The following is a 19,184-nucleotide window of genomic DNA, read 5'->3' as shown; positions in this document are numbered from 1 at the left end:
TATATTTCAGACTTGTTCAGTTTTCAAAGAACATCACCCTATAGTAAAAATGAAAAAAGAAAGAAAGAAAAGAACAACCCCACAAATTCACTTGACTCCACCACCCATTGCCCTATCTCCATCGTCCAACCAGCAAATAAAAACAAAATCTTGTGGCAGAACAGTAAATAAACCCAAAAAACACTCTCCTGTCATTTTCAGCACCCCTCCTAACCCCCCATCCCCTAATAAAACCCCACTCACATCACATGTTTTCACTCCACTCTCTCTCACACACTGTACACTCTCATTTTCACCTTTTCATCCTCTGTTCTGCCTCTTACTCACTCAGCCCCTCCCCTGTTCTCTCATTCCCTGTTCCCCATAAAAAACAGAGCACAAAATAAATCAAACCCCCCACCCCCAAAAAAAACCCCCACAAAAAGATTTTTTAAGAAAAAAGGAAAAAATAAAAGGAAAGGAATAGGTCAGTAGGTCACCCTCTTTCTCTTGCTGGCACTGAATTTATATTTGATATCAAATCCTAATAGAAAAATGAGAGAATAGAGAATCTCAACAGCTGCTCTCTGCCCTTCTTTCTGGCCTTCTTTCTTTCTCTTTCTCTCTAGAATAAACCCCTCAACCAAAAATGCTACTACCCCTTTGAACCCCAAGACAGATCTCTAACATATTTCAGCCATGCAACTGCACAAATTTACACCAAAAATGTAAAGATTCCCCATTTTTGGTGTAATTTTGTGTGAAAAAGATTGCATTTTTACCCATTTTTTGAGCTGTTGACAAAATCCCATTTTGCCATTTGGTTAGTTTAGTTAATTTAATTCAATGGCTTCAGAAGCTTCTTCAACCCCAGTTGCCAGTGGAAATATTGAAGTATTTTCTTGGCTTAAAACCCTACCTGTAGCTCCAGAATATCACCCAACCCTAGCTGAATTTCAAGATCCAATTGCTTACATTTTCAAGATTGAAAAAGAAGCTTCCCAATATGGGATTTGCAAAATTGTTCCCCCTGTTCCAGCACCTCACAAGAAAACTGCCGTTTCTAACCTTAACAAATCACTCGTGGCCCGGTCTGGTTCTCCTACATTTACCACTAGGCAGCAGCAGATCGGATTCTGCCCAAGAAAACAGCGCCCTGTTCAGAAACCGGTGTGGCAGAGTGGGGAAAACTATACCCTGGAAGAATTTGAGGCTAAGGCAAAAGCATTTGAAAGGAATTACTTGAAAAAGAGTAGGAAGAAGTGTTTGACTGCATTAGAGATTGAAACTCTTTACTGGAAAGCCATTGTGGATAAGCCCTTTTCAGTAGAGTATGCAAATGATATGCCTGGCTCGGCATTTGCCCCGAGAAGGGGTGGAAAGGAGGGGGGAGGCGAGGGGAGTAATGTTAATGCTAATGTGACAGTTGGGGACACTGAGTGGAATATGAGAGGCGTTTCTAGGGCTAAAGGGTCTCTGTTGACCTTTATGAAGGAGGAAATACCCGGTGTGACTTCGCCTATGGTGTATGTTGCCATGATGTTTAGTTGGTTTGCTTGGCATGTGGAGGATCATGACTTGCATAGCTTGAATTACCTGCATACGGGTGCAGGGAAGACATGGTATGGTGTGCCTTGGGATGCTGCTGCAGCGTTCGAAGAGGTGATCAGGGTGCATGGCTATGGGGGAGAGATCAATCCTCTTGGTCAGTTTTCTATTTAGAGCTGTAGACGTACATTCAAGTAGTTATTCTGTTGAAATTGGCTTCTTTGTTCTTTTATGTTTCATCTACACTCTGTTCTTTATTGAGGAAGTAAAGTTTGTATAAACTCGAGAACTTTGGCTTCTGTTAGGAAATGAACCTGAGAAAAGTTGGAATTATCGATTGCCCATCCATAGCTTATTTGACTGTTCATATATGTTTTCTAATTGGTTCCCCTGTTTCCTTGTGTTGTTGCTGCATTTATTAGATGGCTTTAGAATGTGTTATCTTCACGTCCATTGTGGTTTATTACTTTCATTCTGCAGTGTTGAGATCTTTTACAAATAAGTGGTTCCCCTGGCCCGAATGGCGTGCTCTGTTTTTCGATGTTGGACGCTGTAGCTTGCTTAAATTTGCAAGGCTGTTGATAATTTCATGCATGAGTTTTTAAACTACTTCTCTCCAAAGATATTGCTTGTAATAGAGATTCCCTGTCTAGAGTTTGAGACAAAATGGGATTGACAAGTGCTATTCTGAGGTTTGGACTGTGGATCAATAAGAAGGATCAGTGTGAATAATTCTTTTACTTAAATTAAGTGGCTATCGTCATAGGTACATATAGAAGCTGGACATGGCTGGTGGAGTTTTTTTCTTGATGCTACTATTTGGTTAAAAAATAAAGCATCTTATAACTCATCTGTGAAAGAATAAGTTTGAGCTGTGTGTATGATGAAAAATAGTTTGAGTACAGTGAAATGGGTGCTAAGGTAAGATTAGGTACAATTGGAATCTCTGGAATAATTCTTTTGCAGGAATTGGTGCTTTGCTGTCACACTGTTGTAGCTTTTGGAATTAGTGAAGCTTTTATTGGGAGCCGCGGTGCATAGATCCCGTTAAATGTGTGGATTAAAGAACATCATTTCTTTTAGGATGAGAGCCCAATAACTCAACCATTAAGCTAATATAGACATCCAGGAACCATATTTTGGCATTAGAGGCATTCTGACTTCAAATAAAAACTTATGTTTGCATGATGACTTAACTATCTCGTAAGAGGAACCCAAAGATAACTTCAATTCATGATTTTACAAAATAGAATGAAGACATGGATACTTGTAACTTATCACTCTAACTTCTAGAAAGAGTAGAGTAGAAAGGACAGATAATGCAGCCAAATGGGGAATGGTCATTGACAAAATCTCTTTGTACTTTTCAATGTTCTATAATGGATGACATTTGCTCCCTAATGATGACGTAGGACACTATCTTAAAGACAAGGAGAACAATGGAGATAATAGATAATTCTTCTCATCACAGATATTCATGGATAAGGCCATATTTTGATCTGTGAGTATCATTCAAGTGCATGACATTGCAGCAGAGGCTGAGCATCAGATGCATTCTTGCGTGTTGTCTGTGGGTGTGCACGAGTGTGGGTAGTGGTTGCTTTCAACAAAAAGGACTATTGTTCTCTCTCTACTGATGGACATGCTTCAACGGCTGATCTGAATGCATGTTCACTTGGTTTCGTCCTGTAGATTGGTGGTAAAATAAAATATGCCGTTTCTTTTTTCTCGAAATTTTTGTTGAGAAATGTTATATTTTTCAGATACCAATCTTTTGGACTTGGGGGTCCCATCGCATGTTTAAAAACATGATCAATTGGGCAAATTACATTTGCTAAGTGGTGAAGTTCTTCATACAATTGGTGGAGTAAATAAGCAAAGAAAATAGAGGGACGAGTATTAATTAAAAGCAGAAGCAAAGAAAAGAGTTGAAAGATTGTAAAAGAAAACTCAGAACTCATTTTTGTGTTGCTATAATTTTCAAAATGCCTACTTAAGCTGCCAGAAAATCTTGCATTATCTTGATTTCGAGCTCATGACTTCCATCTTAGTTAATTATAAACAAGCCTCATAATCTAGTAGTTTGCTCTGTCTTGGGCCCAAGCTTTATGTTAAAGGACACAATGTTGTGCCTTTTGAAATCCTTAATTTGCTTGTCCTTCTCAACATATCAGTGATCATTGTTAATACTGATGCAAATATTGGACAGATGGGAAGATAAAGTAATATGGCTTGTAGTGAAATGTGGGTAATATTGCTGGGCATAGAAGCATAATATGGACAAATTGATGCTTTAGATAGCGTGGAATGAAAATTTTGTTGAACTTGATTTTGAAAATTCTAATCTCTCCTTACTGTATTGTACAGTTTGTTGATTATAATTATTACATATTTATTATTGTTCTAGATGCATGTGCTATCTGTATTGGCCTGAGAGCTAATGTCTAATCTTGTTTGTCTCGGAAACTTTTGGGACTGGGATGCTCTTGTCAATGGTTAGATGGATGGGATCTCCCCTGTGCTACGTACAGTGCCTTTTTTGTTTACAAACAGTCAAGCTTCAACCTAGTTATTAGGTTCCATCTTCTAGAGAAAAGAACAAAAAATCAAGACACTGTTTGGTCTTAGTCCTTAGTGGAGGAGAAATATTTACTGGAAAGAATTTACTGTTCACATGCTCACTATAAGGGGTTGTGCTGTAACTTGGTAGCTTTCATTAATGTAGCAGATCACATGTAGTAAAAATGATTTAGAATTTAAAAGTGTTGAATATTATCGCTATGCCAGAGACAAAAATATAGACCAGTCTTACCCCTAAAAATGCTATCTAGAAGGATAAGTAGTCCATCTAGATAGCATTTTTAGGGGTAAGGCTGGTCTATATTTTCGCCTCTGGCATAACGATAAGATTCAACACTTTTAAACTTGATAATTCTGTTGTTGTGCTCTTTAGAGCTGAGGAATGGTAAAACCAGGGCTTTCTCGTAGTTTGACCTAGAAACCTAGACCAGTCGTGAATAAAGCATAATGGCGTCCTTTTGCCCAGCCCCAAGTCAGTTGTTGTTATACCAAAAACACTACTCAATGCGATGGCTTTAGAGGCAGTGTCAGTTGAATGAGATTGAAAGAGAACTTGAGTGGATGCCTGAACAAACTTGTGAACCAGAATTCATGGGACCTCATGATGTAATGATAAAGTTGTCTAAGCCTATCACAAAGTTGTGGACACCTCAGAAGGCAGTTAAAAATTCCACAGTTCTGTTGATTAACTTAATTCAATGTTGTGATGTTCTCCTTAACCGCAATGTTTATTGTGAGGCATAGGGTTGATTGTGTTGCAACCATCATTACCATCTTGTTTTGATAATTAACCTAGTGTTTGACAGAATTTAGACTTACTGTAGAAGTTGAATTGAAATCTGCTGGTTGATCCTTGGTACCAGGTCTATTGATTCGAGTAGTGGTTGTCAAGCTAAGCATTCAGTTTGAATGAAAATTCACAAGGTGTTTATTGGTTATCATAGAATACCTGATTTAGTTCACAAAGAAGTTTCTTTAAAGTAGTTTGCATACGTATCCAGGAATGGAGTTATTTTTTTTTCCGGTTTTAATTCTGGGAGAGATTTTGAGAAGCTTCATAGAGCACAAAAGGATCTATCTGTAAAAGGACTGGATCAAACGTATTGAATACACTCCTCATGGAAGGAGTTGAAAGAAGGCATGAGAAGGCTTATTGGGCATACTTTGAAGCTAGGAAGTTATACAAAACCCAGTCCAAGTTTTGTGCATCTGGAGGACAATGACTGCTAGAAAGTTTTATTGCAAAAGAAGATATAGTTCATGTGCACTTCTGGATTGATAGTAATTCCGAGCATTCGAGGATTCAAATTTCTCAATGCTTTGTGTTTGTGTTTTATTTATTCTGATTCATGTTTGCTTTTTGTTTGTGATTCTACTGTTGTTTATGTCCTTTGAATTTAAATTCTTGGAGGAAAATAGAAGTAGATTCCAATTAGGTAGGATAAAACTTTCTTTTCATTTTTGTTATTCGATACAGGTTCATACGAAGCTCAAGGTTGGCACTATATTCAAGTTTTTCTCTAGGCATTTTCTCGAACATAATCTCGAACATAAATTTCCACAATTAATGAATTTGTGCTTCCACCATTTGTAAAATTTGTGTTGCCCGAAGTCTTCTTTGTGAAACAATTTATGATTGCAGCAATATTGCTGTGATAAAGTTTTAGTGCCAAATCAATCACCATCATGTTGCTTACAAGGGCAGGATGCTAGTGACTAGGTAAAATTGGTAAATGGACAGATCCATCGAATAAAAATCTTAACCATCAGATTAGGACACTTGCTCAAGCACATATAGATGTCTGAGGATGTTTCTTGGGTTGTCCGAACTGATTTATGTTAGCTGATAAGGTTCACTCAGAAATGCTGGATTTGAGATTGATCTTATTTAGCTGGATGCATTGTTGAAGATGGATTACTTCAGTGTTTATTTTTTCTATGAAATCATTACACCAGATACTAATTTAATATCTATTTCTAGAATTTAAAGAGTACAAGCTCCACAAAGGAGGAGGATGTTTTGATTGCCTGTTAATGATTGGCTGGGTTGGATTGGTATTTCAACTGTGGTGATTGTATGTTATGTGAGGACTAAAAAATTTATTCAAACGGGAGCTATGACATGTGGAAGTATTAACAGAAGTTTAGGGGTCTGTTTATTTGAATGCTACAGAAAGACCATATGCCAAATGATTTATCTCAGGGGCTATGTTGTAACGGATCCTAAAATGACTCATCAACTTATATGTACTAACTTGCCCTGTGAATTCTCTAAGTGAAGTGTTTCATCTAAATTTTTAGGAATAATTTCACTTGGTGTAGCTAAAAAAGTATTGAAGGCCAGCAAAAATGGATCTCCACAAAATTCCTTTTCTTTCTGTTTTTCTTATACTTTGGATGGCTTCTCACAGAAAGTTCCTAACTGTTGTGGTTGGTACAGAAGTATTTACTTGTCTTTTTGGGTTTCTGATAACTTTTCTTGTTAAATTGGTAATTTGATTGCTATACGTGTGTGTTAGAATTTCCCCCCTTTTTCCCACATCTTATTCAAGTAAGTAGGGTTTTATGATATATTCTTTCAGTTACGTTTTCAACACTTGGTGAGAAGACCACAGTCATGTCACCTGAGGTACTTATTGATGCGGGTGTTCCATGCTGCAGGTGAGTTCTAGTCTTACAACAGATTACAATGTTTGTTTCACATTAATGCTCTGAGGACTGTGGTTCCTTAAGAGTGGAATAGTTGACCGTTAGCTTTCGAGCTTCACTTTGACCCTGCCACTTCTGAAAGGAATAAAATCATGTCAGTTACATATAGGTTCATTGGCATCTGGTAACTCGCTTAAAAGGAAAAAAGTACATCAATAGAAATGCCAAAATAGAGGTAACTAATGGAAGCAAATTTTCTGATGGCATGGGACAGCAAATTTCTACTTAATTACACATTATTGTGGCAAAAGCCTTGAAAAAGATCTAGCTACCATTGTAGGCTCTTGTAATATAAGTTCTACTACAAGTTGCTTCTTTTACCGTTGGGTTTTTGCAGCTTATTTGCCCATGTTTTGTATTAGGTTGGTGCAAAATGCTGGAGAATTTGTTGTTACTTTTCCAAGGGCCTATCACTCAGGGTTTAGTCATGGTAATACAATTCTTCATTTAATTCGTCTCTTATCTCCTTATCTCCCCTTGAAGGATGGAAAGATTGTAGAATGTCTAAGTATTCCTATACATTTCATCTCTTAAAACATAGGGTTTAACTGTGGTGAGGCTGCTAATATTGCTACTCCTGGATGGCTCACTGTTGCAAAAGATGCTGCAATTCGTAGGGCTTCAATTAATTGTCCTCCAATGGTTTCCCACTTTCAGTTGTTATATGATCTGGCACTTTCATCTTGTTCAAGGTTTGTTCTATTGTAATGGGTAAAAATTTGTGCTATCTTGTAGTTTGGCTTTGTGAAAGTTTCTCCTATGGTCTTTCCTTTGGTTGTGGCTTCTCATTTTAGTCTGGGGTTCGAATGCGGAGGTTTTGGATTCTTTGAGGTTTCCATCATAAACTAATCAATTACAATTTGCCCAGTGTTTGGATGGAAGTATTCCTTAAAGTATGACATGCCAAGATTTGGCCGAAACTGATGGAGCATATCTAATAAATGAAAATTGTCATTTCACTCTTTAGTGGGGGCACATTCTATTTTTTATTGGTAATTATCAGTATAATGTGAGCTTCTTTGGTGCCTTAAATCTGTTAGCTTTACTCTTAGCGTGTTTCCAGTCCTTTTTGCTGAGTTTTTTCTGAAGTCTAGACCATCTTCCTGCTTTATGGCGATTTACATCTTCAATTTCTGTTCCTCAACCTTGGGGACGAAGTCATCTTACCTTTTGTTTTATTTTTCCTATAAAGTGGATATTGAAATTTTCTAGTCATACTGATAGTCTCAGATATTGAACTGGTTCCAGAAAGTGCAAGAATAAATTTTGTTTGGGGGGGGGGGGGGGGGGTTGTGTAAAAGAAAAAGTAGGTTGTATAAATTTGTTAATTATTTCCAGGGCGGGGTAATATATGCTAGTTATTTTGCTTGAAGATATGAATGCATCATTTTTCTGGCCAGTTTGGGCATGCAATGCAATTTTTTGGGGGGAGATTCTTGTGATGAAAAGTTGATTTAGAAATGTCAGAACTTTTTGATGGAAGATAGTGTAAACGTGTCTTCTATTGAAAAAAAAATCACCTCTTATAACATCAATCTTGTCTTACAGAACTGTCAGAACTAGTTTATGCAAGTGTAAAACATGATTTCTAGAAAAGGACCTACTCTGGATGCTTCTATAGCTTTTAACAATTTTTTTTGGGGCAGAGTACCAAGGGGGGTTCGCATGGAACCACGGAGTTCACGGCTAAAGGATAAGAAGAAGGGTGAAGGAGAAATGTTGGTAAAAGACCTATTTGTACAAGATGTGATGCAGAACAATGATCTACTTTATATGCTGGCTGAGGGATCTTCAGTTGTAATTCTTCCTCAAAATTCCGTTGTCAGTTCTTTTAGCTCAAATTCAAAAGCTGGTTCGCAGTCACAGGTACAGCCCGGGTTGTTTCCCAGTTTGGGCAGTCCAGACCTCATGATGAAAACAACAAAAAGCTTACTTTCTGAAGGTATTGTGCAAGAGAGGAAAAGGGGAGTCCTGCAAGGGACAGGATCCTGTTCGATGAAGGAAACTGTTTCTCCTTCCTGTTTTGATAAGAGGCTTCCTTGTTCAGTTAGAGGTAATGAATTTTCAGCTCTAGCTTCTGAGTCCAAGAACATGGAAACTGAAAAAGGCAGAGCTTCTCGGGGTGATAGGTTGTCAGAGCAGGGGCTCTTTTCATGCGTCACTTGTGGGATATTGTGCTTTGCTTGTGTTGCTATAGTTCAACCAACAGATGCAACTGCAACTTACCTGATAACAGCTGATAGGAGCGAATTTAAGGACTGGGGAGAAACCAGTGATGTCTTAACCGTTGTTAATGGAGATGAAGTTCCGCCTAAGTCAGATTCTTGTTCAGGTACTCCTCTGAATGAAAATGTTGACACTGGCTTCCCATTTTTATTCTAGAGTAGATTGATTTCTTGAAGTGTAATTGTTTTGGTGGATCAAGTAATCAAAATTAGTGAATGGGATGTCGCAGCAAATGCATTCAACTGTCTGTCCATTTGTAAATGTGAACTTAGAACTGTTACTTATCCATTTTTGAATTCTGTCTAGATGTGGGTTAAATCTGTCCAGCAGTTGTGACTGATGAGTTTTCATGTATTCCATTGCAGGATGGATGTACAAAAGGAACCCAGATGAACTCTTTGATGTCCCAGTGCAATCTGGTGGTCTGTATCAGTCAGTCGATGATGAAATTGTTGGACTGATTCCAAATACAGAAGCACAAAGGGACACTTCATCCCTTGGTCTATTGGCTTTGACATATGGTAATTCTTCTGACTCAGATGAGGATGATGTTGATGCGAATAATCATACTGAAGCCTGCCAGAATGAAGCTAAGGATTGCTCGCCAGAAAATGGATTGCATTGTCATGATGCTGGACTTCACAAAGGAGGATCCAGAAACAATGCTATCTCCTGTTCAGAGTTTAGTTGTGCAGATGTGGTTCCTCTCCAAATTATTGGCTCTTCTGACAAACAAGGAACTACAAAATCTACATCTGAGAGTAGACGACATCCACCTCCGGATGGGACTATTGAGTACAAGAGACGAAGTTTTCCATCGATGGAGATAGATAATTTAGCAGATAGGTGTAGACATCAAGTCAAAGAACAAGATGCCTCGTCTCCTTCCCCAGTAGCCCACAAGGCTGAGACTATAACATCCACTGCCATAGTAGAGTTTGAGAACAAAACTTTGCCATTTGCCGGAAGACCTGATGAAGATTCTTCAAGAATGCATGTATTCTGTCTTCAGCATGCTGTACAGGTAGAAAAGCAGCTTCGGTCTATTGGTGGGGTTAATGTTTTGCTCCTTTGTCATCCAGGTGAATATCTGTCTTGTAGATGAATATAAATGCTTTTCTAGTACCGCTCTAACACAATAATTCCCGCCAACTTTAAAAAAGAAAAGGAAGAAAATCCTTGACGTTTAGTGTCTGCCACATTGAACTATCTCTTTGCGATGAGGGGTAGCCATGCTATGCTCTTGGACAGAAGAAAGTAATAAATGAAAGTGGTAAATTGGGAAGTCAAAAAGATTAGCTAACCTTGCATCTCATTGGTGTGCTTTTCCTGAAATTTTGTTCTTCTTACTATTATTACTTCCATGCAGACTATCCCAATGTAGAGGCTCAAGCGAAAAAGATGGCAGAAGAATTGGGGGGTCATTATGTTTGGAGTAATATTTCATTCAGGCAGGCATCAAAAGAAGATGAAGAAACTATACAAGCAGCTTTAGAAAGTCAAGAAGCAATACATGGAAATGGGGATTGGGCAGTAAAACTAGGCATTAATCTCTATTACAGTGCCAGTCTTAGTCGCTCTCCTCTCTACTCTAAGCAAATGCCATACAACTTTGTGATATACAATGCATTTGGCCGAAGTTCTCCGGTGAATAGCCCAACAAAGGATGACTCTCTTGGGAATTGGCCAGGCAAACCAAAAAAGACTGTTGTTGCTGGGAAGTGGTGTGGAAAAGTCTGGATGTCCAATCAGGTTCACCCTTTCCTTGCTGAAAGAGATGAAGAAGAACAGGAGAGAAGCATTCCTTCCTGCATGAAGGCTGATTTGAAGCCTGAGAGACCTTTGGAAAGCACCCATGTGCAGACTGGTGAAACAACTGCTAGAACTTGCAGGACTGGGAGAAAGAGAAAAACTGCAGCAGAAATTAGGCCGGCTGTAAAAGCTAAATCTGCAAAAGTTGAAGAGCGAGATAAAGCTGCCGAAGATTCTCCAGTCAACCATTCTCAACATCAATGCAAAAGCAACCGGAGGAACACGCAAAGGAAGAAAGAGAACGTTGAGTCTAGCAACAAAGGCAACAAAGTTGTGAGGAACAGGAAACAGTTCAACTTAGAAACTGAGGAAGAGCAGGAAGGTGGGCCTAGCACACGGCTGAGGAAAAGAGCTGAAAAGCCTAGTAAAGGTCAGGGAGCCAAATCTCTTGAAACCAAATCAGTAGCAAAGAAACAGCCAAATGGCTTGAAGGCAAAGAAGAGTCCTGCTGGCTCTAACAAGATGAAGGTAAAGGATGAGAAGACTGAGTATCCATGTGATATGGAAGGTTGCACCATGGGATTTGGTTCAAAGCAGGAGCTTGTATTACATAAGCGCAATATTTGCCCAGTAAAGGGCTGTGGTAAGAAGTTCTTCTCCCACAAGTACTTGGTGCAGCATCGCCGTGTTCACGTGGATGATCGCCCGCTGAAGTGCCCCTGGAAAGGCTGCAAGATGTCATTTAAATGGGCATGGGCTAGGACGGAGCACATTAGAGTTCACACTGGTGCTCGTCCTTATGTCTGTGCTGAGCCAGGCTGTAACCAGACATTTCGATTTGTATCAGATTTTAGCCGTCACAAGAGGAAGACGGGTCATTCTTCTTCGAAGAAAGGCAGCTGATGCATTAACTGATTCTTGATGTTGTAATTTAACATGACTGATAGAATCTTTTCCAATTAACGCAGATAGGGGTAGGTGAGGATTAGCATGCCCATGTAATTCTTCCTAGGGTACAGTTAGGTCTGCTTTGTTTGGGGTTCCCAATTGGCTCCCCCCATTTACTGAAGTAGATCAATTGTTTCAGCATTGACAGCAAATGGAACTCTGAAAAGGAGAAGGATTCAATTCCAAATTGTAGGCTAACTGTAAGTTAAACTACTTTTTTTTGATTATTTCCTTCATTGTAGAGATTGTAGACAGAATCATGGATGAGGTGTCCCGGACATTGCAAGTGTATCTTAATCGTCAAATCCAGAACAAAAGTTTTAAGAAAGTTGTGTTCTGCAGATTCCAATCTCCATAAACACTGTTTCAGTCTTCCAATCAAAGTCTGATCAAGTTTTCCTGTATGGTTTTAGTAGGTTATGCGGTCAAGGGCTATGGGTTGCAATCATATTTATTTTCTTGATCATATTTGCTTCATTATTTTCTTGATCTTGGATTGAAACTTTGTTTTGAATATGATGTGTTTGAGCGATATACACAAATACAGAAATATATATAAATACAAAAACTCTTAAAAATTAGGAGGGCCATCTTTTAATTTGTGTTTATCGTACTAGTCATTTGTCGGTCAGACAAGAATGAAATTTTCCTTCAGTAAAATGTTAAAAGCCATGAAGCAACAAATTTCTTTGGTCCAAAACCATGTGACAAAACATGCTTTTGAAATTTCTCTCTCTCTCTCTCTCTCTCTCTCTCTCTCTTTTGGGTGTTGGGGTTAAAAAATTTCTCCCTTTGCCTGAAACATTATTTGGAAAATGTTTATTGTACTATTTATCGTAACATTTTTTTATTTCATGTGAAACGTATAAGGTAAAATACCAGTTAAAAAATCGATTTAGCCCGAAAAAAATTTAGATTAATTTCAAGCGAAAATCAATGAATATTGAATGGGATGACCGTACCATGTTAAATTTTTTCTGCCTGCCTCATCAATAGTAAAAAGTTCTTTATTTGGTACGAAAAATGTCTGCAGACTAAGTGGTCACATAAATAATCAAACTCTGGCCTGCAGAAGTTAAAATCAGGCCCAGCTACTACTATACACAGAGTATTTTCTCCTGCGCAAAATAGTACTACTTGGTAAAAGGTTACCTTGGAAAGCAAGAATTGCTAACAGGCCCTCTGCTTTCATATAATAGTTAAATTAGGTATTAAGAATTTAAGATAGATTGGGGAGAGAAAAATAGGAAAAAAAAAAAGAAGAAGATACATTATAAGATAGAATTTGCCCATTGAACTGTGTATTCTTGTCTTCTGTCAAAGCTTATTGAACTATTAAATTTCAAGTTAGTTGTCACCTGTGATATGATCCCCTCAATATTATTAATATCTGAGACACTAAAAATATTATTATCTTCCCTATTATTTTTTCTTAGGTATTAAACTTGCAGCTTGCCAGGGTATTTACATTTAAATACAAACATTGTTGTTGACTTCTTGTTGATTACAAAAGTTAACATAACAATCTTACCCTTAATAATCTTTTTTTTTTTTAATGTTATTATGCTCTACCTTACGGTTCTAATTGTTTATGATTTAGCATTTTAAATAAGGAATAATTTCATAATTAGTAATTCACAGGTCAATCAAGGGTTGCTTTACAATTTTTAATAATTAGTAAGATCTTAACAATCTTACCCTTTATAATTTTTTTTTTCATGTTAGTATGCTCTACCTAACCGACCTAATTGTTTGCAATTTGGCATTTTAACAAGGAATCATTTCATAATCAGTAATTCACGGGTCAATCAGGGGTTGCTTTACAATTTTTAATTTACCATCCCTATCTCTTATCTAGGGGTCCAGTAGTTAATTATTCATTTGATCCCACCCTTAATGGGGACCAAAAGTCAAAATTAGAGGAGAAACTATGAAATATGATGATTGGCTCTGCAATTATTGCCCGGTTTAGAGTCTAAAATATCTTATTTTACCACTATACCCTATTAGGTCAAGTGCTTTCAATTTTTCTTCAATAATTTTCTTCTAATCCTGAAAACCATTTTTTATCAGAGTACCAAAGTTCAATGTTAAAGTAATGTATATAATTTTCCATAATAAGATATAAGCTGCTATCTGTCTTATTATATAGACATGTAATTACCATAAACACATCAGAATACAACAACAAAGGGCATTTTTTTTTTTTCTGTTTTTGGTTTTCACTGAAAATGTTTTTCTAAATCTCTAACTGCTTCCATGTCTTAAATGGGCTGGCACTTTGATGATGTCTTATTGCTTGAACCATTTCAGTAGTTAATATATGATTTTCACCTTTTCTACCCATTGACACTCATAAATTTTCATGTTTTCTATGGATTTTTTTGAAAAAAAATTCTAACTCATCTTATTTAGTTTGTGTTTATCAATAAGTTTGAATATATAACGCATAATCTCAGTTTAACATGCAGATGTTTTTAACGTACATGTGGCATGTATCTAATGTTACAGGTGTAAAAATATTTTGCGCTTTGACGTTGTAGTAAAGATTAATGCAGCCAAAAAAAATATTCATCCAAGTGGAATCCTTTGATAGAGTGTTTGGTAAATTTGTTCTTGTTTTTACCACTAATCTAAAATCTTTGTAAAAAAAAAAAAAAAAGGTTAGATGTTTGCTTAGTGCAATGCATTTACTATTTTACCCCTCTTGTTCTCCAGTTGATTTGTGTTAGACACCTTAGACCCCCTCCATCAATCATGTCATTCCTTTTACGACTCAAGAAAACTGCAATCCCACCCGTGAGGCCATAGCCATAAACGAACAATGGCCAGTTATCACCTGCCTTTTCTGCACCGTATCTAAGACCACTTTCTCTCATTCCTGATACCCCCTATCTATCTGATCTCCCAACTCTCCAAGGAAACAAACGCAAACAAATTATCTCTCCCTATCTCCAATGGCCCAGCTGGCCTAGAAATTATGTTGCAGAAAAAAACTACACATTTTGCACACATGACAAAATCCAAAACAAAAAAGAAAAAGAATAAAAATTACTTTTATTTCTACGAGTCCACAACTATGGCAACATATCCCATTGAGAAGAGGAAACATCTTCTAATCTTCTCCAACCACACATGCCCCTCCAACTTCTCTCAAATACCCCTCTTCCCTTTTGGGGTTCCTTTTAGGCTTCTCATATTGACGACCACTCAACAGCCCTCTTATTTTTTTCAACATTATTGCCAACCCTTTTCTCTGTTTTGTATAAAGATCTGATTTTTTTGATCTGGGCTGGTGGTGTTTTTGAGATATTTGTTTGATTTGGCGGGTGGGTTTTGGTTGTTATACTTGAAGATGAAAAGGGCTTCCGTAAATTTGCAAGAATGTAATGGTGTGGATGAGGAGGCTAATCGGGCAAGGCTCAAGCATCAAGCCCTCTTGAGAGAATACTTGCAACTGCAAAAGGTTCGTTTATTCTAAAAATTTTGATTGATTTTATACGGTTTCAATTATAAATGTCTGAGGATTGCTGTCTACTTTGTTAGGAAATTTAATTCAATTAATGCTGTTCTATACTTCGAATTTAAAGGTTTAATTTGTTTTGGTGGTTCTTCTGGCCTGAAATTCAATTGGGAACTTTTTTTTTGACATCCATGATGAGGATATAATTTTTGTTGGGGCCATCTTCGACAGGAATTTGTTTCAAAGAAGAGGAAGTTTCAGACTGCAGAGCAGAAGAGAGACAACCTTGTCGCTATAGTCAAGTAAGAATTCTTTTGCCTTTTAAAAGTTTGAAAGTGCCGTTCATCTTCTATTTAAGTACCTCTGTTGAGGTGCATCATGTTAGAGGAGAAAAAATGTGTAAAGCTTAGAGTGTACTGATAATTCACTTGTCTGACAATCAGGTTTTTGAGACGAAAGCGGAGATATTTGTTGAACTGTCAACATACGCCTGCTGAACTGGGAAGCGATCTCGTTGACTTGCAAAATGTGGATACAGAAAGAGCAATGCTTGAAGAGGAAAGAAAGCATGCTACCAGTGAAACGGCAGTGGTAAATATTTCTCCATCTTTTGTAAAGTTTGACTTTGGTAATTGAATTAACGTGGACAAGATGTTGATGGCAAGTGGTGATACGGTCTTCTTTTAGTTTGTAATTTGAACTCATGGATCTTTAGTTCTTATTACAGAGATATGAAGAGGCATTGGGAGGAAGAGGACTAGGTGAACAAGTTGTTAGAGAGGCATCAAGAACAGAGAAGATGCCAAGGAAATACTTTATTGACGCTAAAGGACTCGGCAAGAAGAAAATCTCATGGCGTGATCAACTGACTGTTAAGGCATAAATCTTCTGCATTTGACTGTTCAGTAGCACTAGCTAGCATTTGACAATAAAACATTATTCAGATTAAAGTCTATTTTTTTTCCTTTCCTATTAATAGTGATATATGTTCTGGTCTTGTTTTTATTCTCTTTATCCACCTCTGATTGTTGGATTTTTATGAACTCCAATAATATAGAATAGAAGATAGGTATGTTAATATGAAAAATTTTGAATACCATTTATCAGATCAAGTTCATATTCGTGCTTATATTTTATCTCCAGCTTGCTTTACAGATCAGTTGGTTAAGCTGCTGTATGTGAAAATCTCTTTTGCAGTGATAATGTATTGTTATTTGTTATTGCTTCATAATGTTCAGCCTGCTCTTTGCCTTGAATCATTCTAGTAGTTGACTTTCTCTGCATTTTGTATTTCAGTTTTACATGGAGTCTGGGGAAAGTCCTGCCAGAAGGCACATTTATTCCCCAGCATAACAATTCCATCTTATTAGAAATCCAGTAACCTAATTATTCTCTGTTCTTTGCCAAATCTGAAGTAAAGATGAGACCTTGATGGTGTTTACTCTTTACATGCGTTGCTAAAAGGCTTCATTTCATGTGAAGGCTAGTGAAACACAATGAGATCGAGAACTTGTGTCTCTTCAGGACTTTTTGGTGCCATATTCACCTTTATTATATCTGACTAAGACATGACTGATGGTTTTAACAAAAAAGCTAACTCCAAGGCTTTTGAAACTCTAACTGAAGCTTTAGTTTCAGCCAACATCTGGATGATGCTTGGTGGTAATTACTCTTTGGAATCTTGAATAGTTTAGTGTAACGATTAGTTTCTTTAATTCATATGCAATTATTATCTCTTTATTTTTGCAATGTATAGCTTTTTATTTTTTCCAGATTCAGAAGATATGGGAAAAAAGATATAAGATGGTGTATAAGTCAAGTATTTATTGTTTTGTATGTTGAGGAGTTCTCTTAATGTCTATTTGAATTTATACTTTTTGGATAATACAGATTCTGGAATGAGTGATTTCTAGACTAAATCTTCTTTTCTACTATTAAGTTTCAGCAAACATTAGGTGTTCCTTAAAACTCTAAACAGCCATGATATTGATAAAGAAGACCTATAAACGCCCTGAATGATTCCGTAAATTATCTTCCTATTTTTTCCATCCAGTATCAACATGCAATCCCCTTGAATGTTACTATCTTTTTCCCAGTATTCTTGCTTTTGTATAATCCCTTCTTGTTCATGACTGTAAATAGAAAGTGGAACATGAATGCCACGAAAGCTCATGCTTGAAGTTGCTACTCGAAAGTAGGATTAGAATAAAGCTTAGACGAAGAGATCTTAAGCACCTTCTCAGGTGCTGTTAGTGGATTGTACTTGTGTACTAACAATCCTATGTCTACATTCTTCCTATGATAGTTTAGACACCTACATCCATAGCATATTTACTGTGCTACATGGACCTTGTTGATTTGCATAATATGGCTGGCAATGAAGATGATGAGTAATTTGTTTAATTTTCTGTTTTGGCATCGTTTATTTGTATTCCTTCTTTAGTCTTCTTTATTTGTATTTTTCTGCTGAAGGTTGGATTAAGGTTTTGTACATTGTATAGACATTGACCGAAATTTAAGTGATTCCATGTTGATCTGCAACTGGATACTTGCTGATCATTGAGCAACCTTTTCATAGACAGGGTATACAACTACAAGAATGAAATTTGCTGCTCATAAGTCTTATCTGCTCTATAGTATCTTGAGTAGGTTAATATGTTTGCGGGATGAATCCATTCAGCTGAATTAGATGTTGGCCTACTAACTTTGACCTGATAACAAGCAAAAACATGGTAATTCTTTGAATTTACTATAGATGTCTGATTGATGCAACTTTGCCTGCAATAAGTTTATGTACTACCTCATCTCTTCCCCTTAATAACAGAGTATCTATTGAGCAACTAGGAGTCGACAAGTTTTGAGTTAACCAAAGGACCATATACTGTAATTTTTTTTTTTTTTTTTTTAAGTTTCGAAGACAGTTATGATTCAGGTTACTTGTTTGCTGCTTGTTCGTCTTTTTGCACTCTCAGGCATGCCTGTGTTTGGATTGCTGAATTATTTCACATAATATTTCTGTACCTAGTAGTAGTAATATTTACACTAGTCCATAATATTATAGGGATGAAAGACATGCAGGCATAATTATTTTTGAAATTTTTTCATAGACACTAGTAGATTTAGATAAATAATAAGTAATTTCAATTTGGAATTTGGTTTTTCTTTTTAAGGCTTTTATTTTCGTTGTCATATTAGGAAATTGTCAAATATTTAAAGAAATTGTGATTGGAGAAAATGTCCGACTAATATCTAAACCTGAAAAAACTCAATAAAAAAAAATGTTGCTTGGTGAAGTATAAATTACCCAAGCCGATGAATATTCTAATGACATGAAGTTATAAAAGGTATGGAAATAGATATCTAAAGCTTCTAAATATGAGCAGTTAAGGATCCCATTTCATTAGACAAAAGTGCAGGATAGGATCATCACCCCAATGGAGTTAAAATTTTTTACTGAGGAAGCTGACATGCGATCAGTAACTGTAAAAGTTTTCTCATTATTTATTGATTCAGTAAAAGAAACTAAAATGGTCTTTTGCAAGTTATGGATGACAAATTCTTGCCTTCTCCCTCTCCCACCATCATATGCAAATCATGTTTTTTTTGGTCGTGAATTTTGCTGGTTTTTATTTTCTATGATAAATTATTAGTTTAGTGGCATTTCTAGATGTATATATATTATCACTACTCCTAGTATTTTTTACACTGTAATCTTGCCTACAGTCAAATCTTGACATTTAATTGAATGCAACTTCTTGCCAAATTCAAAATCAAGTTCTTAGAATATTCATGGAAAAATATTAAGTATCACAGTACCTTAAATTCTAAAAAGAAAATGTAGGTTTTTGCCTCTCTGTGCTGAAGAGCTCTTGCTTCACCCCTGATAAGCTGTCTCTACCACCCAAAAAAAATTCTCTTTGGCTGCATTTGGAACGAAGGATTTCACGAAAGATTTGAAATCCTTTTCAAATTTCTTTAA

At 36.8% G+C, this 19,184-nt stretch overlaps 2 protein-coding genes across 2 annotated transcripts; both read left to right on the top strand.

Moving 5' to 3' along the window:
* Positions 1–452: 452 nt before the first annotated feature.
* LOC113768467 (lysine-specific demethylase REF6) lies at positions 453–11,914 on the top strand. Its single transcript, XM_027312839.1, has 7 exons — positions 453–1,684; positions 6,690–6,768; positions 7,179–7,246; positions 7,358–7,508; positions 8,463–9,148; positions 9,408–10,124; positions 10,412–11,914. The coding sequence occupies exons 1-7, from the start codon at positions 826–828 to the stop codon at positions 11,695–11,697; spliced, it is 3,846 nt and encodes a 1,281-aa protein (XP_027168640.1). The 5' UTR covers positions 453–825; the 3' UTR covers positions 11,698–11,914.
* Positions 11,915–14,566: 2,652 nt separating this feature from the next.
* LOC113768378 lies at positions 14,567–16,322 on the top strand. The gene is made up of 4 exons (XM_027312715.1): positions 14,567–15,208; positions 15,437–15,507; positions 15,649–15,796; positions 15,933–16,322. The coding sequence occupies exons 1-4, from the start codon at positions 15,098–15,100 to the stop codon at positions 16,086–16,088; spliced, it is 486 nt and encodes a 161-aa protein (XP_027168516.1). The 5' UTR covers positions 14,567–15,097; the 3' UTR covers positions 16,089–16,322.
* The last annotated feature ends 2,862 nt before the right edge of the window (positions 16,323–19,184 follow it).

Source organism: Coffea eugenioides, chromosome 4 (assembly GCF_003713205.1).
Source record: "Coffea eugenioides isolate CCC68of chromosome 4, Ceug_1.0, whole genome shotgun sequence".
NCBI classification, from domain to species: domain Eukaryota; kingdom Viridiplantae; phylum Streptophyta; class Magnoliopsida; order Gentianales; family Rubiaceae; genus Coffea; species Coffea eugenioides.
The sequence above is the reverse complement of the archived record's forward strand: the minus strand, read 5'-3'. Positions and strand labels throughout refer to the sequence as shown.